Source organism: Hippocampus guttulatus, chromosome 2 (assembly GCF_054856545.1).
Source record: "Hippocampus guttulatus isolate MCC_2025c chromosome 2, RoL_Hgut_1.0, whole genome shotgun sequence".
Taxonomy (NCBI): Eukaryota; Metazoa; Chordata; class Actinopteri; order Syngnathiformes; family Syngnathidae; genus Hippocampus; species Hippocampus guttulatus.
Genome location: NC_141262.1, coordinates 21,363,614 through 21,386,792, shown reverse-complemented (window position 1 = coordinate 21,386,792; position 23,179 = coordinate 21,363,614). Strand labels below are relative to the sequence as shown.

At 45.2% G+C, this 23,179-nt stretch overlaps 1 protein-coding gene across 3 annotated transcripts in view; it reads left to right on the top strand.

The window, feature by feature from the left end:
• Window positions 1–747: 747 nt before the first annotated feature.
• LOC147208888 (protocadherin-1-like) overlaps window positions 748–23,179 on the top strand; it is an 86,190-nt gene continuing 63,758 nt past the window's right edge. For 2 of the 3 annotated variants that reach the window (XM_086101515.1, XM_086101498.1), the window contains exons 1-3: window positions 748–1,328; window positions 8,636–9,449; window positions 14,783–16,966. In XM_086101515.1, the coding sequence (XP_085957641.1) occupies window positions 8,640–9,449; window positions 14,783–16,966 (2,994 nt within the window). In that variant the 5' untranslated portion in view covers window positions 748–1,328; window positions 8,636–8,639. Of the gene's footprint in view, window positions 1,329–4,846; window positions 6,254–8,635; window positions 9,450–14,782; window positions 16,967–23,179 lie in introns of those variants that run through there. The other variant, XM_086101506.1, reaches the window with a different exon arrangement.

Sequence of the window (23,179 nt, the reverse complement as noted above, 5' to 3'; positions counted from 1 at the left end):
TAGTTTGACACAAAAAGAATAAAGTCCCTTTTTGTCCTTCCTGACAGCTGACAAGGAGACATTTACTTTAATGATACAGTCTGACTTTGCTCTGAGATAGACTGCGCAGAAACAGTCAGTCAATGGATGACGTCCGTACAATTGAAGTGTGTAATATGGAGTCACTTATGTCGAAGTAAGAAACTTCGATGGCTAATACACTCTATGGACTTGTAGAAATTGTATTGCTCCCAATATTGCCAAATATATGCGTGAAAATGAAGTCTTATATACTGGATATATCAAAACCACCAGCCATGAAGCTCCCCGACTTGTCCTCCCGAAGGTAGCCTGTAAGGGGCGCTCAGAGCACGGCATATGGCGTCTTCACGGAGCTCCGCGACGTGCCGCACACACACATTTCTCCTCGAGAGTGGTGAGAAGAAGAGAAAAAACGATTTTTATTTACTGTAGACAGAAAAGATGGATACAATATCACAAGTGTGAGTTGGTTGAGACGAGGGGAGGGGGTCGCCTTTGATGTTAGCAGGTGTATGTCTTGAGGTTGTATCGGGTGTAAGTGAATAATTCCAAAATATTTTAAAGCACATTTAGCTCTACGAAAGAAACAGTCGGAATATGTTTTTATTTGGAATAAAAATGTTGTAAAATAGAGGGAGCTCCACGCCGAGTGACGACCCCCCCCCCCCCCGCCCCCCTGCTTCCCACTCCTCCCGTCCCTGTGGTGGAGACACACTCACAGCACGAGAGAGCGAGAGAGGAGTTGCAAGCTTGGCTGTGCTTCAGTTTTGTCATCACCCGAGCTGCAGCGCGGCAGCAAGCGAGCGAGCATCGAGCGAACCGAACCAATTCGAGCCACATCGGATAAGGACAGCACCGCAAATTGACATCAAGGACGGCTTCGCAAATTGACATCAAAGAGGACCTTTTTTTTCTTCCAGCCTTTTTCTTGAATCTTTTTTTGTTTTTTAACTTCCCAACGTCTTTTTTTTTAACGTCCGGCGTCCACTTGCTCCAAAGAACCGGAACCTCCTCGACTACATCCTTGCAGAACCTGGGACGTGATGCGGACCTCCGTCGAGTAACGGGTGAACCGAACCGAACCGGTCACGACACTCGCAAAAAGTGGACTTAATTGTGAGCGGAATATTCTCTTGGCTCCATTTGGATTTCAAGTACTTTTCATTCCTCACCCGAGTGGATTTTATCCGATTTTTCTTCTTTTTCGCACTCCTTGAGTTCCGGAGTGGACTCTGGGGACGAGTGGAGCCTGTAGCCGGGCTGGAGAGCTCCAAGCTGGGCTACCGCGCGGCGGTCACCCGCTCCAGGTAGGAAGCACTACCACCTGCTCGCATTCATGACATTCGCACTCATGTTCACTTCTTGTTTCCTTTTCACTCCGTTGGCTCGCTTTAGTAGACATTTAAACGAGTTTAATGAAAGAAAACCCCCCAAGAATAAGCTTTGAACGTGTTTGCTGTATTTTAAAACACTTGTTGTCCATTTGTATCCAAGACCAAATCCAATAGCGTGTTCATTTCCGCTTTTATTGCACTCATAGCAGCATTGATCTCGTATCGAGCGCCGTCCAGCAGTATCCAATGGAACCTGCCTGACAGCAATAGTCACGGCGGTTCATTTCTGGTGGCCTCCATTTGGGCTTCTACACCACAATGTTTTGAGGCAATTCCGAGAAAGTGTTTGTGATAACAAGTTTGTCAACAACTGGACACAATGTGTCTTTTGAGCTTAACTCAAGGCCCGCGGGTCACCCGGCCGGGCTCATGACTTCCACACATCCGCTCCGTGTGTCAGCAAAGATGAATGTAATCCCAGAGGAGAGGGTTCAGATTGGAACCCAGCCTGAAAATGGCCCTTAAAAACAAACACAAATGGCCAACAATCAACTGGTCTTGTGTGATTTCTGTGGATTCTGGCAAGATGAACCAGCATGACGGATTTCACGTCCATCCTGTTCACTGGTGGCGGGTGGCGATCTTTGCAATAATATTAGAAATAATACACATTTAAGCAATCGCACCCTCATCGTCTTTCTCGGAACCTGACAAGCGTCTTCGTTTGTATCATCAGCGATGATTTCCGTGCGTCCTGACACTGGGAACATGCGTGTCAGACTTCATAACAATCGGAGGCGCTGGTTGTGAGCGCAGATGTTTTCTAATTTTCCAGGGGGGATGCTCGTGAGTAGCTTTTAAACCCGAGGGGGGAAATCTGGGACCCTTTACGTCTTTATGCGTTCACCGGAATATATGTTGTGAAAATGTGGTTTGTGACTTTGCATATGCTATTTCATCATCGGATTGATATTAGAAATGATAAGAATTAAAGAAATCGAGACATTTTGGATATCTATGCTCAAAGCATACTCACAAAGTGCTGAGGTGGGGCCGCCTACTAGGCGGAGTGGCACCCGGAACCTTACATTTTCACTTCAAAGAAATTTGCAACGTTGCTCAATGTGTTGGAGCCTCCAAAAAGGAGGCTAAAAATAGTTCTCATTAAAACGATTCACCCGAGGCTGTTAAAAACTGGACAGTTTCCTCCAGGATAAAAATGTTGACCAAAAAAGTCACATTTGGGGTGTGGTTGACCCCGAAAAGCCAGGTTGGTTTCACATAGATTTACTTGTTTGGGAAATTCCAGTTTTTCGAAGCCTCCCAAAATCGTCATATATTTGCAAAACGAATGAGCTAAAGTGATTAAATTTACAACTGTGCAGGTTTTGGGTGGGGGTATGTGTAGGACTCCCGAATGTTTGTACATTTCCACCAAAATACATCACTTCGAAAAATTGTCTCCATTTGTGAGTATATTAATGCCTCCTAAAAGTTGATTTTGTCGCAGCCATCAAATATTGAAAATAATAAGAATCAAAGCGACTTAAGTTTACTAATGAGTTGGTTTTGAGGTTACGACTACTGTATATCCAGGAACCGTTACATTTGAACATTTCCAGAAGGATGCACCTGTTGGCATACTTTTGCATTCTTTTGAGCATATTAATACTTCCTAATATAAGATTTAGTGGTGTGGATAAAGGATAAAAACAATTGAAACAATTAAAATGATTTCAATTGACGATTGAGCAAGGTTTTCTTTCCTGTACGTTCTCATCAGGACACATACGTTTCTTCAACTCAACCTCACAACAGGACTTTTTGGCAGGAATCACTTAAAAAAATAATAAGAATCAATGTAATTTTTCATTGGGTTCCAATGTTACCATGCTTGGGCCCGAAAAACTTGAGTCGAGTTGTATGTCCTCGAAACACACTCTTCTTATAAGCGTGTTTGGAGTTTCAGTGATTCGTGTGTGCGTGTATGTGTGCGCGAATGTGTGTGTGTCAGTCAGAGGCGGGGGATCCGGTCGCCCCGGTTCTGCCGGGAGGGGCGAAGAAACGCTTGAATGAAGGAGGGTTTGGCTTGGGACTATTTACATGCACAACGCACGTTCCCATTTTACTCAACTTTGACCCCCTCCCCAAAACACACACACACACACGTGTATGTGCCTGGATATTGTTTCCGTCCTGATACCTGTCAACGCAAAGTGTTGGGTATCTCCCACAGTGTGACTCTAAATACGTCCCAGAAGTAAAGACCTCCACACAATTCATTTCAATGGGAAATGGCATCCATTCATATAAGGCGATTCGATAAAATCCCCAAAACAGATTATAATATGTTTCAAGAACGTATCCATTTTAAAGTGGAAGGATGTGTTTCGGTTTGATTCAGTGGGTTTACGATTCGATTCGATATGGTACAGCTTTAGAGTTTTTCTCTAGTTTATGAATACACACCAGCATGTAAAAGATCTCCAAAACTCAAACGATCCAAGTTGATTACATTGAAAGAAACAACTAATTGGCAACCTCATCAACCCGATTTTCAGCCAAGAGCTTTGGGTTCCAATCAGTAAGTCATTGATTGAAATCGACATGCATTAGTTTTGTGCTGAAATCATAGGCCTACATTTCATATCCATAATGTACAGAATCAGGTGTTGATAGTCATCGATCATGTTGATAAGCACGGGAGGATCTTTCCCACAACGGCGCACTCCCCTTCAAAATAAAATCAATCAATAAGCACATGAGCAAATACCGAAGTATTCATGTTGTGTGTGTGTGTGTGTGTGTGTGTGTGTGTGTGTGTGTGTGTGTGTAAGTAAGAGGATATATCTCTGTTTTTGGGCATGTGCATGCACGTGTGTTTACCCTGTGCTCGTGCTCTGGTGTATGCGTGAGCGTGCCTGTTGCGTGCGCGTGCGTAGGTTTGTGTGCGTGAGTACGTTTGTTGTTTTTGCCTGTGATGCATTCAGGCACCAGACAGAGTGTAGGTTATCTCACGATATCTAAAGAAAATGCGCTTTATTATTTTTTTTAATCTACATTGAACCCTCAAAAAGGGACAGTCAACAACATTTAATGTGCGTGTAAAAAAGATAAACATGATTTCATGTTAGAAAACTACGGCCAATCGCCGCCGAAATTCATCTGCACATCTCCCATCTGCGCTCACTTAAACCTCTAAAAATATCAAAGCAATCGCCCAAGTATTTCGGATTTTATGGGCATAAAGCTTTGCCCTCCCATATACGTTCACGATAGAGAAAAAGATTAATGTCCATAAAATCCAAAGCACGGTAACGGTTGTTTTGATATTTTCAGATGCTGGAGTGCCCGTAAGCAGAGATGTGCATGCGAAATTTGATTACGATTGGTCGTAGTTTTTTTTTACATTAACTCATGTTGAGCTGTATTACATAAAGCGTTAGAAACCAACCCCCCCCCCCCCCCCTCCGCCTCCCCAAAAGCGACATGACATCTGATGCACTTGTGTCAGGGTTCTAAGAATTTTTACACCTTTGAAGAGCACATGATGGAGACAGTGGAGTGCGTGCGTGTGCATGCGTTTATGCACATCAATGCTTGCCAGCTATGATGGTCGTTTTTTTTTTTTTTTTTTTTTTTTCCTGATGCGTTCAGATGATGTGCTGAGAGTGGGAAACGTTATTTGTTTTTCTTTCCTCATGTTGTCAACTCCGATTCCGACTCTTTATCTTGTTGGTTTGAGTTGAACGTGAAGAAGTCATGACTTTCCATGTAATCTTACTTTTTTTTGCACATACTGGCTGCTATGGATTGCTCAATGTCAATAGACAGGATGTGTGTGTGTGTGTGTGTGTGTGTGTTAATCTGCATCAAACAATAGCATGTGAATGGAGTCATTAGCGTAATCCCTTTTGTCATACATCTGGACCACACACACAAACATGCACACACAACACACGCACACTCACGCACGCACACACGTGCTCGCGCACAGTGAACATCCTGAAAACATAAAAGCGGCTTTTGTGCATGCGTGTTCTTGTTTTGTGTGTGAACAGGAAGTGCTTGATCGACAGGTTTCACAGACGCGCACACTAACAGTCGTCCGCACCTGTTCAAGGAAGCAGATTGGAGAATAAAAGTGATGATCAACGAACAGTGAGTGGAATGATAAGTAAAAGTTAAAAGGAGGTGACAATTGGTTTCTTAAAGGGACACTAATTGATTTTCATGATGTTAAACAACTAGGAGCACATTTTTTCAAATTCAAATAGTCTGACTGAATACCGCGGGTGTCATTTTTGTGAGTTTGTGATCTTTTCTGTGTGTCTGGTGGAAACCTGAACCTCTTCAAAAAGAAAAACAAATAGAAGCTGAAAAGACCCTGACACTGGATTTCTTCAAGGGACAGTAGCCATGTTGTATGATTAAAACAAAAATGTAAATGGACTCCAAATTTTGGACTCCGGATTTTAATCCACTAAAAATAAAATGGAGCGATTTTGTATGACATCAACTTTACCCCAGAGCTAGAAACTTTTGCAGGACCTTTAAGTCTTTGGAACTGTTGCCAGAATGTAGATTGAATGTACTAAAGAGAAGGTATGGGTCTCAAAAATGCAAATGTTTTGAAATGAATGACCTTTTGAACTGAAATTTTTTTTTGTAAAGGCTTGGAAAGATCAACATTTCAAAACGCAAACGGAAAAGAAAGTACACATTTCACATCAAAAACACAGATTTGAAGACGCCTTGGACCTGCGTTGTGGAGTCACATGACCGGGAACCCCTTTTCATGGCATCATCACTTGAAAGTTGATGTCCTCTCACTGCATGAAGCTGCTAGCACGGAGACGCACTCTGAACGTCAATTGTCAACACACCCACACTTAACGGTGGGTGCTAACAGGGCCATCCAGCTGCTTTGTCATTCACACACACACCTGTTGTGTGTCCTTTGTGCATTGCAGACACACACTCAGTGGGAGAGCAACACTTACTGTCTGACTCCTTACACATGGAAATGTTACACGGACACACAAGCATAGTGGAGATGGATAGATGGACTTTGACACAACGCTGTGCGGCGTTTGTCTTTTGTTGACATGACAACAAAGTCGTGTTGTCCCAAAACCAAAATTGAGACTTAGTACTAGACCTGAGTAAAGTAACGCGATAGTGAACCAATATCACGGCAAAACACTAAAGCATCAGTCAAAGCAAACATCTGAACGAAACTTTTTCTTTTTTACCACACCACCACTTTTAGTCATCTGGCAGACCACAATTGGGATGAATCCCTGATGAGAGCCAAGTCTTAAAAATACCATTGAGTCTACTTTGTGTTGTTTAACTATGTAACACGCAAACATGTTGAGATATTTGGGACTTTTGTGTTTTAAGGTCATGAGAAGTTTGCTTTTGGGTGTCAAGAGATTTCACCAAAATTCCTGCCGCGGCGTTCACACGCTCCCAGCTGACATGCTAACGCATGTGTGTGTGTGTGTGTGTGTTCACATGTACATGTACTGTACGTGTATGCGTCCATGTGCTGTCCACATTCCCACACTCTGAAGTTTCCTCAGGATGCATCAAAACAAAAACAAACAAAAAAAAAACGACCACGAGCTTGGGAAAGACTATATTAAATTAATAGTCAGCTCGTTGCTAATCGTAGCATCACGTACAGTATGTCAAAAAGATGAATAGAATAAAATACTTTTTTCATTGCACAATCGAGAAATTCAAGGTTTTAAGAAACAAAGTGGTCTGCAGCAGCACAAGAGTGGTCGGCAGGACTAGTCAGCATTGTTGTCCATGACACAAAGCGATGCGAGAATGAATCATACAGCACGCATATGCCGACAAAAAGCACCAGTAAGAGTCAACGGCGTTGCATGTGACACATATTTGAGTGATTGCGGCATTTCCACGGTGTCGAGTGGGCGTGAAATGCTTTGGCCGTCAGTGGATTATTTGTCGGTTCTTCAACAAAGCACGCGCAAACCCTTTCACCGCCAAATGGAAATGTGTGTGTGTGTGTGTGTGTGCGTGCGTTTGCGTGTGTGTGTGTGTGTGTGTGTGTGTGTGGCACAGGGTGGCCAGCAGCAACAGGCTGAACATTTGCTGCTCTTTTGCTAACTTGAAATGGAAGAAATCGAACTCTTGGCACTACAATAACCTCACTCCTGCCACTTGTTCATGTGCTCTACGGATGCACATCCGCAGGTCAAATGACAAGAAGACGGTAACAACGTCGCTAACAGAAAGTTGAGTTGTTCTGTGTTTGACTGATGACGTTTAGAGTGCATATCAAGTACGCCAGGAGCTACCGAGTGCCAAGTCTATAACTACTGACATACCGAGTACATACCTACTTACCGACCGACCTACCTACCTACCATTGACATTTGAAGTACATACCTAGTACAGACCTCATACGTATTTACCCACGAGGGACCTACCGACCAAGGAATTACCTAGTACCTACCGAGTGACATATAGTAACCTACATATCCAACCTAGGGCGGCCGGGTGGTCGAGTGGTTAGCGCGTCAACCTCACAGTGCAGAGGTGCAGGGTTTGACTCCGGCTCCGGCCTCCCTGTGTGGAGTTTGCATGTTCTGCCAGTGCCTGCGTGGGTTTTCTCCTGGTATGGCAGTTTAATGGAACACTCGAAATTGTCCCTAGGTGTGAGTGTGGGCGGAGATGGTTGTTTGTCTATATGTACCGTGCGATTGGCTGGCTAACGGTTCAGGGTGTCCCCCGCCTACTGCCCGAAGACAGCTGAGATAGGCTCCACCACCCCCCACGACTCTTGTGAGAAAACAACGAGTGCCTACGGTCACATATACCTAATTCACACCTAGTTACTAAACACCTATCTACCTACTTGCTTTGGAGCTCCCTTGTACTAACTGATTGATGTACCTAGTACATATTGTACCTGGTATGTGCATACCTACAGTACCTACCTACCTACTTACCTACCGATCTACCCACATTGGAAGTACCAAGTACATACCGAGTACACACCTACCTATCAGCCACTTTGGAACTACCCACCAACTGATGTACCAAGCACCGACTGATTGATATACCTACCTAGTGCCATGTGATTGTCCATTTATGAAAACAAATGTCTGTATTGTTACAATAAATTCAGATTTTTCTCTCGTCATTGTATTTGTTGGGGTAGCTAGGTATAATGAGGGCCGCTTACTTGGGAATGTTTACAGTCCCTGGTTTAAAGTGTCCTCCACCTCGTTGTCTTCCAGAGTAATGGCTGCATCGAGGCGGCACTTCCTGCTCTGCCTGGCGGCGACGCTACTGTCGTGGTGCAACGCCGCGCCGACTGACATCCTCTACCGGGTCCCCGAAGAGCAGCCGCCTAATACCCTGGTGGGCAGCCTGGCGGCGGACCGCGGGCTCCCTGACAGTGGGCACCTCTACAAGCTGGAGGTGGGCTCCCCCTACCTCCGTGTAGATGGGAAGACGGGTGACATCTACACCACCGAGATCCCCATCGACCGTGAGACCCTCAGGGACTGCCGCAACCTCTTTGAGGAAGACAAGTGCTACCTGGAGTTCGAGGTGTCCATCACGAACATGGTGAAAGGCATCGGATCGGGGCCTCGCCTCATCGAGGGCCGCATCGAGGTTCTGGACATCAACGATAACACGCCCCAGTTCTCCTCGCCCATCCTCACCCTGGCTATCCCGGAGAACACCCACGTGGGCGCCCTGTTCTCCATCCCCATGGCGACCGATCGCGACGCCGCCAGCAACGGCGTTGCCGAGTACTCCCTGAGCACAGGACCCGACGCCGAGCAGCTCTTCGGACTGCAGGTGGCGGTGGACACGGACGAGAAGCTGCCTCAGCTGGTGGTCATGGGGAACCTGGACCGCGAGAAGAAGGACTCGTATGACCTGAATGTTCGGGTGGTGGACGGTGGCCGGCCGGCCAGGGCCAGCAGCGCCCTGCTCCGGGTGGTTGTCACTGACCAGAATGACAATGCGCCAAAGTTTGAAAGGAGTCACTACGATGCTGAGCTGGTGGAGAACAGCCCTCTGGGGCACTCCGTGCTACAGGTCAGTAGAACCTAGAAAGTACAGATGAGTAGATTTGATTTGAAAAGTAGTACACAGTGGGAGCTTTGCCATTTCTTTTTATTTAAGCCTTGCTAAGTTTTGTCATGGTCTCTCATGGTACCATGGGAGATGGGGGCTGCCAAGTCCCAAAGGCTCAAAGGTGCCCAAGGGTTCAGCTTGCGGTTTACCATGGATGCAGTCCATTCCCACGCGTCGAATCTTCTGATGGTGTCCCTCATGTTTCTCACGCTCTTTCAAGACGTTCCTCAGATGAAATGTGGACACTGTGCAGCTGTGGGGCACGATTTTGTCCGCGGAAGAGTCGAATGAAGTTCTCTGCCGATTCTGCCTCCAGAGTCGGCACAAACTGCCGCTCATTCAATGTTTGATTTTACCTTAATTCTTTGGTTGACAAACGACCAGGTTTACCAACAGTTTGGTTCATGAATTTTTTGGTAGGCTCAGAACTTTGTGCTTTTTCTTGCGCCACATCAATATCATTGGCTCCGTGCTTCAGCTATCTTTGTGTTTTTGGGGCTTTTTCAGAGTATTTTCGAGTAATAGCGTTAAGGGTAGTTGAATTAACACAAAATGTTTAAATCAATGAATAATTGTTTTTAGTCATCGTGATTTCAACATCAGTCAAAATAATCGGATGTTGTGTTTTTTTCCCCCCATAATCGCTGAGCCCTAATTCTGCTTAAGACTGCCTGAAAATGAAGTTGAGTTCAAACTCCCAATTCCATTTCGGTGTCCTGAACAGTAACATGGAAAAAAAAGGCTTGAACTGGTAGTGTGGAAGGGGCGATATATCCTGCACCAGTATTAATATCCACAGTATCACTAAAAGTAATTTACGCCGCTAAAAGTGAAATTTTTTGGGGGGGGGGCAAATTTGGGTATATTTCCATCTCAGTTCAACTGCATTTTTTATTCCTGACAAGTTTGGTATTTTTTGATAAATCCCTTTGTAGCGGGATTGGTCGAGAGTGGTCCCTGCTTTCCAAGCTTGAGTTCTGCCACTCAGCAAACCAGGCTTATCTTGGAATTGGGACAGTCAGGATTTGCCAAGGTGATAAATTTCACGAGTCACCCATGATGTTATCTTCTTAGTATGTGACGTGGCGCTGGTGCAGGGTGCATTCGTCGCTATGTCGGTGGTAGACAAACATTAATGGCGGATTTCGGGAAGCTCGTTTATTTTAATTTGTTTTATTTTTTAACTTCTGTCTGGCTGACTCTGCGACAAACGTGCCTCTTCATCTTCCTCGATTCCCTGCTGCGTCCAGTTACCAGTCAGCCAGGAGATTATCCATGCATTTTATGGCCGAGGATGCCTTTCCCCTTAATGCGTTTGAAGAGGGACAAAAGCGTTCTGTTTCTTTGATCTTGTGACGACACGTGTTCATGTGCGATTTCAACACATTTGACAGACTTTTTGTTGTTCTTTGGGAACAACGTGCCACAAGTTGAAGCTCCACCTGCTCGTCAAAAGTTTTACTCCTCATAAGCAATTTGCTCATTATGGACATGATTAAATGAATGAGATTCTTAGTTACTTTTGTGCTTTTTATTCCAGCACACGCTGTGACTTTTTAGGCTTTTCAACAAGTGTGACTACCTCAAATGGGCTGTAATTGATCGATTTACAGTCATTGACATTTTCTGATCCTTAGATGCTGTTGTCCTTTTCAACACCAATCTCGTGGAATACATTTGACATCGGAGGTTTTTAGATAAGGTTCGCTGCATCTTTTGGTTGCTAATCAATAGAAGACAGGTGACTCGCAATCTCAAATTCTCACCAACAGGACATTGAATCGCGTACGTGAAAAGTCAAGTCGCTTATTAGCGCTCAAGCGGAAACAATCGACCAAAAAAAGAAATGCGAGCTAAAGCGTCAGAGTGGGTCAACGCTAGTTAATTGTTAACGCAGAAGACAAACGGCGCTTCTGTTGGCCATTTGCTCATCCGCTCGATAGGCAATCCTGCCCCGAGCTGTCAATAATTTACGGGCCGCTCGGAGAAACGTGGCGCTCCTTAAAACCTTCCCGCCTGGAAAGCAAATCGATGGTTCAGGAGAAATGGTCTTCAGGCTTTTTTTTTTTTTTCCGGCGCTAACCGCTAGCGAGTGGAATCAGCAACTTCCGACTGTCGACTGTCACCCGGCATACGGCAAAGAAGATTTTGATTAGGAGGTTGGATGAACTCCTCGTCTGCTCTGGCAAATCCCTCGAGCATTCTGTGAAGGGAAACAACCTTTCACACCCTGACGTTGCTTTCAAAGAGATCAGGGCTGCTGACTTCATCTTTTTTTATGAAGGGAAAGAAAAAGACATGCACATGTCTTCCAGTTTGAACTCCAAAGGCAAAGATAACTGGAACTTACAATATGTGACGATATGACCTTTGGGCGTTCAAACATACTTGTTTTGATGAGAGCTTCTTTATTTGAGAAGCCGTATGAACGGTTTAGTGGTTTGGGTTAAGGTTAGTGGGGTAGGGCTGATGGTTTACAGGCTAAGATCAGGAGGTTAGGAGTAGAAGTTAAGGGGCTTGTGTAGGGGGGAGGTTCAGTGTTTTGATTCTTATCCTAGGTTTGGTCCAACCACAGGTGTTCCATGAGTCAGTCTCAAGAGTTCAGAGGAGTTCAGGTCAGTATGGGTCATATCATTGGTGATGTCATGCTCACCTTGGCCATCTTTGGCTACATACAGTTTGTTACCACACATCTTTGCAAGTAATTCTATTTGAAGATGGTAGCTAAGACAAAAAAACAAAGACAAATTGTTGCCAGAATATGAGTGTCACTTGACAAGGTGATTTTCTGAGCATGTCTCTGTAGAAAGAGTCAAAGTCACATTGCTTTCCAATAAATATTCATTGAGTGATGTTTTTTTGTGGGTGGGTGTGTGTATGTGCGAAATTCATGTTTTATTGATTTTGTTCTTCAAGATCAGTACATTTGACGCATGGTTCATACAGGGAAATATATACCTATGTTTTGAATTTGGACAATCGAGAGCAGCCAGATGAGGTGGCTCGGGCATATGATTAGGATGCCACCTGGACACCTGGTGAGGTGTTCTGGGCATGTCCCACCGGCAGGAGACCCCGGGGATGACCCAGGACACGCTGGAAAGACAATGTCTCCCAGCTGGCCTGGGAACACCTCGGGATACCCTGGGAAGAGCTGGAAAAAGTGGCTGGGGAGAGGGAAGTTTGGGCTTCCCTGCTGAAGCCGCTGCCCCCGCGACCCGACAAGCGGTAGAAAATGGATGCATGGATTTTATTTTTCCAATGACCAAGATGTGTTCAATGAACGCAGATACAGAATGAAACTTGAGGTTCAGTAACTCCGGCAAAGTTCAGAACCACTGCACTCGAGGTCCAAGGTTAGCAGTTTAAGTTTTAGGCGCTAGTAGTTAGTTGCTTAGGTTTTGTGTTATTTTTGTTAGGGTTTCGTGTAAGAGGTTCAGATGGGTATCGGGGTCGAGGTTTGTCAGTTAGTGTGTAAGGTAGAAAGCAAACAGGTTTAGATGGTGAGCAACCTTTTGAGGGAATAACTCCCTCTCATTCCAAGAATCGGAGTGAGGCGTCCTTCAGTTGTTTGTACTCTGACCATGTTTAAAAATTCTCAGTGTTCAGTAAAGAGGATTCGTTCTCCCTAACCACCTATGTACCGTGTCTAATTGAGCCATTTATTTATCCACAACAGGTATATTATGTTCGGATTAAAAAAAAAAAAAAAAAAAGTTCTCTCATGTGGCAGGCTGCTAACTTGTTATTTTTCATGAAAACTATAACACAAAGACAAGCACAGTTCTCCAAAATTAAAGAGGAATGGATGTTTTGTGCCAGCATGTTTGAGCATTCAGGGCAGCTGTTTTAATTGTTTGTTTTTTTTGTATTTGTTTTTTTCCATTGATTTGCGAATGAAACTTGCTTTATTCGGTTGAGTGAATGCGTATCACAAGCGGCTGTGATGCGTCCTACCTCATCCGCTAATGTTCCCTAGAGGAGTCTGTGCTTTCGTCCTAATAAGAAGATGAACTTTAACGCTCACTCGTGGCCGTTAAAGGCCACTGAGCTGCCGCCGCCTGTCTCAATGATTCCTGCTTCCAGCTGGACAGGAGAGGGAAATGTTTGTAGCAGTAGCTGAGCCGCTGCCTCTCATTGTGACTCTTTCTCCCGTAAAATCAAAAATAATCCGACTTTATATATCTACCGTCATGAAATTAAGTGTAAAATGTGACGCGTTGGTTGGACAAACAATTCCACAACAATGTTATGTTGGAAGCAACGTTACAGTTGTATCGGGTAAGAGTTTGTTGAGGTTATTTCTTCATGTGCGGAAGGGGTTTAAGGTTGGTGGGTTAGAGTGAAGGGTTGGGGTTACAGTTAGTACATTAGTGTTTGAGGTTAAGGTTAGTGGGTTAGGATCTCAAGCAAAGGCTCGTGGATAAGGGCTGAGTCATTTAGGATGAGGCTATGAATAAAGTCCAGAGTCAGGGTAAGGACAGGATTGTTTTTTTTTTTTTTTTTTTTTTTACTGTACAGGTTCATGGGTTAGGGTTAATGTTAGTTTAGGTGTAATGTTAGACTCAGTAAATTAAATATTACGTCAAGTCTAGGATTCGTGTTAAGGTTGGTTGTGTAGGGTCAGTGGTTAAAGTAAGTGGGTTAGGATTTCAAGTAAAGGTTAGTGCAATTGGCTTCAGGGGTTACGGATAGGCCTCAGGTTAATAAATTAGGTGTTATGGGTGATAGGTAGAGGAAATGGTTCGGGTTCAGGATTCAATTTTGTGGGTTTGGGTTTGGGTTAAAGGTTGGAGGTTAGGGATTAAGATTTGTGTGTCAGTGTCACATTGCGAGGTGGTGGTGGTGGACCCCAAAAAGCAGGCAAGAGAGAGGAGCAGGGTTGACAAATTGTATTAAAACAGAGAGAAAACTAAATCCAAAACAAAGTCCAAAGTATCAAACCAAAAACATGACAAAACATTACTGAAACAAACCTGACAGCAGCAATCAAGCAAACAAACAATGACCCGACAATGAGTGGTCGGGCGGGAGTGCTTTTATACAACTAATTACATAACGACCAACAGGTGTGCAGCTGCAGGGGGAGCCCTACAGTGCCACCTGTTGGTCACAAACCGAAACATGACAGTCAGGGGCTATAAACTCCGTCTCCATGAATATTTCTTCATTCATGTCAGCCAAACTGTTTAATTGGTCATTTCTTCATGGTTCCGAAATGACTGAAGACGGGCATGTGGGAGTGAAGTGGTTTGAATCTTGATTGAGTAAATGGATGCCCTCTGCCTTTTCAGGTCCGCGCCAATGACGCTGACATGGGCACCAACGGCGAGATCGACTACAGCCTGCACCAGATGTCCGAGGCAGTCCAGAGACTTCTGCGCATCGACCGTTCCACTGGAATCATCTACGTAAAAGGCATGGTGGACCGCGAGGAGGAGAGCTTCCTCAAGTTCTTTGTCGTGGCCAAAGACCGAGGGCCAAACTCCAAGAGCTCCAAAGTCCTGGTGATCATCAACGTCCGGGACCAGAATGACAATGCTCCCACCATTGAGATCCGTGGTATCGGCCTCGTCACGCACCAGGATGGAATCGCCAACATTTCCGAGGACATGCCAGTAGACACTGCAGTGGCGTTGGTCCAGGTGTCGGACCGCGACGAGGGGGAGAATGCGATCGTGACGTGTGTGGTGGCCGGCGATGTCCCATTCCAGCTGCAGCCTTTGGGTGAGTCCAGCAATGACCGTAAAAGGAAGTACTTCCTGCAGACCACGACGGTGCTGGATTACGAGCGAGTGAAGGATTACAAGATTGAGATTGTGGCAGTGGATTCCGGCAACCCTGCTTTGTCCAGCACCAACTCCCTAAAAGTGCAGGTCACTGACATGAACGACAACACGCCCACCTTCTCCCCAGCCATTGTAGAAGTGGACTTTCCTGAGGGGAACCACCCTGGCGACAAGGTACTACAGGTGGCGGCCACTGACGCCGACAGTGGCAGCAATGCCGAGCTGGTCTACAGCATCGTGGAGCGCTCTGCCACTGCGCTCTTCGAAATTGATGGCAGCAGCGGCGAAGTTCGAGTCAAAAACCTGCTGGACCGTGAGAAGACAGAGCGCTACGAGTTCCGCGTGGCGGCGGCCGACAAGGGTGTCCCGAGCAAAACCGGCACAGCGACAGTAGTGATTAACGTCCTCGACCGCAATGACAATGACCCCAAATTCATGCTGAGTGGATACAGCTTCTCCGTCATCGAGAACATGCCACCGCTTAACCCAGTGGGGGTGGTCACTGTCACAGACTTCGACAAGGGCGAGAATGCCCGAGTCAAGCTGTTTGTTGAGCCCGACAACGGCAAGTTTGTCATTCAGAACGGCACCGGAAACATCCTGTCCAGCATCTCCTTTGACCGGGAGAAGGAAAGCATCTACACCTTCCGGCTAAAGGCAGTGGACGCTGGCGACCCCCCTCGATCCTCCTATGTGGGCGTCACCATTAACGTCCTGGATGAGAACGACAACGCCCCCTATGTCACCAAACCTTCCAACTCGTCCTACACATACCTGAGCCCCGTCACGCCACCGGAGACCCGCGTGGAGGTGGTGGAGGCCGAGGACATTGATTCCGGACCCAATGCCGAGCTGGACTACACCATCACTGGGGGTAACCCATATGGACTGTTTCATATTTCGCCAACCACGGGGGAGATCACCCTGGCACAGGAATTCACCGGCAAACACAATGGGCTGCACCGGCTGGTGGTGCAGGTTCGGGACAATGGGAAGCCGCGCCGTCACACCACCGCACTAGTGCATGTCTTTGTCAACGACACAAAAACCAACGCGTCGCTGATTGAGGCCTTGGTGGGGCACAGTCTGTATACGCCCCTGGACCGGGACATTGCGGGGGACCCCAACTATGCCCTGGCGCAGCGTAGTAACATCCTGTATGGAAGCCTGGCCGGGATCGCTGGGGTTATCCTGGTCATTGTGGCTGTGGTGGTCATCCGGCACAGGTTCCAGAAGGACACCAAGAGCGGCTACCAGGCGGGCAAGAAGGAGAGCAAAGACCTGTATGCCCCCAAGCAAGGACCCAAAAACTCCAAAGGCAAAAAGAGCAAGAAGGGCAAAGCTCCCAAACCAGCCAAACCTCTGGAAGAGGATGAGGAGGCCAGCCTCCAGAAAGGCCTTAAGTTCAACCTCATCAATGAAGCCGTAAGCGACAGCCCCCGGATACACTTGCCCCTCAACTACCCGCCCGGTAGCCCCGACTTGGGGCGCCACTACCGCTCCAACTCGCCGCTGCCATCCATCCAGCTTCAGCCGCAGTCGCCCTCGGCCTCTAAGAAGCACCAGGCGGTGCAGGACCTCCCGGCCACCAACACCTTCGTGGGCACGGGCGACAACAACTCCACCGGCTCCGACCAATATTCGGATTACAGCTACAAGGCCAACCCGCCCAAATACAGCAGCAAACAGGTAGGACATTACGCAAACGCGCCCATGTACCAGCGGGACATCTATTGGACCGACGGGGTGTGGTAATTTGGCCCTGGGGACGTACGTAGACCAAAGTTGCACTCACCAAATCGCGAGCCGCCACAACCACCACGTTCACCTTCATTTTTCCTTTTTTCCGTTTGCTTTGTTTCCCTTCATTTTGTTTTTCATTCACCCTTCACATGGACGTCATGAAGGATGCAGGATAGACCACATGGGTGGTTCTCACTGAGACATTTTGTGGCTTAAATCCCCCCAAAAAGGGGCATTTGAAACTTGTGTGGGTCGAGCCTTACTTGACTGTACTGTTTGTTTTTACTCGTGGGTTCAATGAAGGAGCTTTTGCAAGGGTTCCCTTACGAGTATCGACTTCTCACGCCGCCGACGTCCCGGTTCAGTGTCTTTCGTTTATTTGACAAACCACCACTGTGAAATCCTCACTTTAATTTTATGTTGTTGTGATTTTTTTTGTTGTTATTACCATAGTTTAAAAAAATTGTTTTCTGCTTCCATTTTTTTTTCAATTTAATTGTTGAGAGATTTCTATTGGCTTTGGACTGGTTGAGCTTATTTTGGAGAAATAAATTTAAAAAAAAGTTTGGACGGTCCTCCAGTCGATGGTCGTCACAATCACCCGAGCTCCCAAGAAGTCAAATCGTTTGCACAGACTCTCGGTGGGTAATGTTGGCCTTCTTTTACTACCCACGATGCCTTGTTCTAGTTAATGTCCTCACCGTGTGTGTGTTATGTGTGTGAGAGAAAAGTTGTTCTTGGCTTCATGTCCACGGGAGGCTGTCAAAAGTCCAACAAAAATAAGAACGGACAATCAAATAGAGACCACATAGGGATAAAAAAAAAGGGTATATAAAGAAATAAATGACTTGAACTTCTTTGGAATGTTGGCCTTTACGGTGAGATTTCAGGTTGAGCCTAAAATGCACAAGAACCTTTTACAGGTAAACTTTATTTACTCATAGGCCTTTCAGTCAGTCTCCCAGTCTCATTGATGCAACCTGCGAATGACATTTAAAGCTCAGCGGCCAGCTCCTCATGAGAAAACATAAAGTGACTGAAACGTCAACAGTTGAACATTCAAAGTTTCCACAATGGCAAATCAAGCTGACCTTTTCCAGGAAGTGGTTCAGTTTTAAAAAAAAAGCTTGACAACGTTCTCATAAATTTTGACCAATATGCCACAAAAGTGACATCGGCCCGTTGGCATTGAGTGAAAGGCGACTTTATTCTCACACCCTGTAGATACTTTGCACTACATGATACAAGTACATATTCCTGATGGTGTGTGTGTTTCACTGTTTGATCCTTATCTGCCGTTGGTGTTGACGACACATGCACGCACGGGCAAACCAAAGACCTGCACACGCACACACACAAACACACGCAAACTCCAGGATCGAGGAGCGGAGTTTGACACTGTCCTTTGCACTCATTTTAAATGAGTTTTCCCAATGTTCTTCTTCCTCTTCTTGTTCTCTGCCTGAACTTCATGTACATACAATGTTTGTATCGTTCTTTATTTGTTGTTGTTGTTGTTGTTTTTTAAATTGAGTTAAAAAGCATTCTTCATTTCAATAAACATGCTTCAATGTGATTGCTTGTGGCGCTCTCTGTGCTTTCACTCATTGCTTGATTATGATGAGGATGATGGTGAGGAGGAGGAGGAGGATGACGACAGTGATGCTGGAAATGGTGGAGGTGATGTTTTCATTTTCATCCTTTACACGTGGAGATCAAATGTTTTGCATATCGGAATAGCATTAAAACATTAACTTTATAATGTTTTAAAAAAATCTAAAAATTGTTATTAGTGAATAGGGGCGAAATAAATAAAGAAACAAAAACATTTTATCTCCATAAGTATCACGCTTTCATGTCATATCAAACACACACACACACACACACACAACACGTCACCGTTTTGCCATAGCAACGGTTAAGTGTTGAAGCAGAAAGGATCATGTCTGCTTGCTAATGCGGCATCCGTGCGTGTGTGTGTGTGTGTGTGTGTGTGTGTGTGTGTGTGTGTGTGTGTGTGCGCGTGTGTGTGTGCGCGTGTGTGTGTGTGTGTGTGGCACACGCACACATATGACAGTTATAGCATGGCCGCATGTCCTTTTCAGGTGTGTGTGAAGCCACTTCGAGATGACACACTAACAGAAGTTTTGACAAAACGTGCTTGAGACCTCTTACTTTCTCTCCTACTCTTCTACACCTTCCTGGCTTTATAAAATAAATTACATGCTACCTTTTCCACTGCATGGTACCTACTTGGCATTGGCAAAAGTAGATGGTGGTATTTCTAGTACCTGGTTTTAAGTGTGCCTAGCAGATACCACCTGGGATGTGTGTCTCATAGCTCTAACACTTTGCTTCCAAGAAGATCTTTATGGCATAGAACTGCTACCCTGAACCCTAGAACCAAATTCATCTTACACCCAGACAAAAGTCAACATCACACCTTGGAACTTGCTTCATCTTACACAGCAGACCCAATCTTAAAAGCACATGCTAATATTAGCTTAACCTGTTGCTACACACGCAGCCTCCTATTGGAAAAAAAGCCAAACAAACTCTTGATCTCCATTTATGTTTGTTATGTCTCCTTGCGGCCGATGCATTCAATGTGGCATGTCATCTCAGTTTCATGCAGACAGAAGTCCTGTCAAGAGGCACAAGCGAGAACTTATTAGCATGACGCTAGTCAAGTGTTGTTTGACTTCATGTTGGAACGTGTTTCATTGACAGCTGGTGGTGGTGGGCTGAGCTACGTATGTGTGTGTGTGTGTGTGTGTGTGTGTGTGTGTGTGTGTGTGTGATGGGTGGGTGGGTTGAGCATCCCCAATGGCATCTTTATGCGACTCACTTCCCATTCCAACTGTGACACAACACAAAACAAACATTCCAAAATTCTCCATGTAAAAAAAAAAAGCATTCTGGAACACATCGTCATAAAGTACCACCGCACGATTAAAATGAAAATAAAGTAAAAATACTGTGCACCTTACTTCCTAGAGCTTACAATGACTTACAAAACCTTAGGCCTCAGAACCAACAACGCTTCACACTCTTCACATCTTCACACACAACAGGCCCAAGACCTACAACATCTTATACCTTAGACCCAGTACACCTCACACCCTAAAACTGACCTTACATCCAAAAATCCAATACACCTTACACCCTTGACCCACTGACACCTTACATTTCAAATATGCCTTTGTGTACATGTGTGAGAGTGCATTTGTGTGTGTGTTTGTGTGTGTGTGTGTGCGTGTATTGCCACCTGCTCCAAACAACACAAGCGAAGTGGAACAGAAATCCGCCTGAGGCACGCGCACACGCACACACACACACACACACACATGCTTGAGGATTTTACAATTTCACAATGTCATCTGTCAGCCTTTTACAAGGTTTTCACGCTCTTTTATTAGCAACATGCTAGCGTAATAGTTCCAAATTTACATACATTGATTTGAACCTGAGAACACAATATGTCACGTAATGTTAGCTTCAGACGCTACACGTGTCACTGCTATGCTAGCGTTGGGGAGCTAACATGATACATTCATTCATTCATTTTCCGAACTGCTTTGTCCTCACTAGGGTCGCGGGAGGGGGCTGGAGCCTATCCCAGCTGTCTTCGGGCAGTAGGCGGGGGACACCCTGAACCAGTTGCCAGCCAATCGCAGGGCACACCGAAACGAACAACCATTCGCGCTCACACTCACACCTAGGGAGAATTTGGAGTGTTCAATCAGCCTGCCACACATGTTTTTGGAATGTGGGAGGAAACCGGAGGACCCGGAGAAAACCCACGCAAGGACAGGGAGAACATGCAAACTCCACACAGGAAGGCCGGAGCTGGAATTGAACCTTTACCTCTGCACTGTGAAGCCGACGTGCTAACCACTCGACTAACAGCCGCCCTAACATGATACAATTCATCGTAAAATAAATGACCAGTATGGGATTTAAATGAAAAAGTCTTTAAAGCTATGTTAAATTAAAAAAATGCATTTGTGTGTGTGTGTGTGTGTGTGTGTGTGTGTGTGTATGTGTGCGCGTGCATATGTGTGTGTACCCGCAGTGATGTGAAAACTAGCGGACCACACAAGTACCAAGAAAACAAGTTTGCATTTTAGTCAATGTCAGAAGTAAGTAAAAGTATTGGACCCCTCGGGGGCACCAAACAAGTTAGCGTGTGTGTCGATATCAGTGTTAGCAGGTGTTAGCCGTCTGCGGAGGTGGAGGAGGTCAGTGCACCGGCGTACTTGTAGGTGGGGTTAAGGGTTGGAAGCGGGCCAGCTGCTCTGTGTGCGTGTGCAGGAGAACACGCAAGCAACAGCTACATGCAAGAACACAAGTAAAAATAACAAGAACAAAAGAATCCACTCTACTTTGTGCATCACATGGAGGGTAGTTTCTTCAGTGTTGCTTTCAGTTTGTCAGATGCTAACATGCCCCAGCGACAGCTTGTTAGTCATAATCTTCATTTTGTCTCTAGACAAAAAAAAATCATCTTTATTTCAAGATGTAATTCATAAATTGTATGCTAAGTAGTAGCGATAGTTTACAAATTACTCGTGCTATTTGTAGCTGTACTAGCAACTAGCAAAAGTAAGGCAAAAAGCAAAAGTGCTAAAAGTCAAGCAAAAAACAGCAAGGTGTGATTCACAAATCCGAATTCTTAGGTTAATCTTGATTTCTTCACCGAAATTCACCAAAACAAAAAACACTGAAAAAAGCATGTAAATAAAGTTGCAGTTCCATTGCAGCTTTATTTGATTTTGTCTTTATACAATCTTTGTTTTATTTTGAAGTTTCAGTTCAGACAACAAAAGTCTGGCCCGTCATAATTTTTGTTCGTCTTGGTACATAGTGTGACATGTCCTACATCGTCCTTCAATTGGTTCTTCAGCATTGACCAGTAGGAAGACAGTGCCCTCCTACTTATGACGACGGACTGGACATGGCGTGCACAAACAAACAAACAATATATTTAGCATTTCAACTCATGCTACGTTTTATTTTAACTGCCAAGCTAGTAGCTGATTAGCAAACGTGTTGTCATTAAACAAGTTTCTGACATCAAGTTCTTTTGGGAGAATAGACATTCCATACTGCCGTCTCCCCACCATGAAGGAAGGGGGGTCCATTGTCTCCTTTTTTACCTTTTCTGAACGAAGAACAAATTCACACGCCTCCGCGGACATGACTTTGACAGCGGCTTGTCCCGCCTCTCCGACGGACCTGCGCCGATGGACTGAATCTTGACAAAACCATACAACGACTGGGTGGGGCCTGGTCGGTGATGGACTTGTGTGACATATCGCCCGGTGCAGGACACACAACGTTATTTATCTGGTAGTCTGACATCGCGACCGTCGTGAACGGCAAAAAAGACGATAGTTTGAGAAGGCCATTAGTGTTGTAGTCAAGACCACAACAAATGAGGCCTAAGCATGATTAAAACTAGATAATATTTAGACAGAGACTTTTGAAGTCTTTTGGAGGTCAAGGCCAAGAAAAGAAAAAAAAATGACAAAAAACCCCAAACCAAAAACTGAACAAAATGACATTTTTTTCCATTACGTTTGCAACAAAAACAAAAACTGCAAAGTTGTTTTTGAAATAGTGCAATGAAACCAATTTCGTAGCACTCAAGGTGACTCCATTCTGCGTGTCTCACTGATCACAGTCGTACCGCCCTGGTCTTGATCAAAAATCCCAAGTCCGCCCTGTCCTAAACACTAGTATCAGTCGTTATCGGCGCTGTGTAGTCTGGTTCTGCAAGGACTCAGAACCACTGACTTACATTTAAAACATACAAGAAATTCATTCATTTCCAACAGTCTAATATCTCGGCATATGACACATATCAGCAATATCTACTGTTATTCTTTAACCTAACAAATTTCATCATCACCACTCTCTGTCTTCACAAATGACATTTTTGATTCTTATTAGTTGGTCAGTGCTCAGCCAATCTGATGATGTGCAGCCAATCGTATTGCAGCAGGGCGTGTCCTGCTCAGTGGGATTCATAAACAGGCAGGTGACTTAAAAGGACATGATTGAAAATTCACTTTCAAGGTGGACTTTTCAAGCTAAAGTGGACACTGTCAGGACTGATCAGTCAACACTGCAGTTGCCTGGCTGGTTTATTTCAAC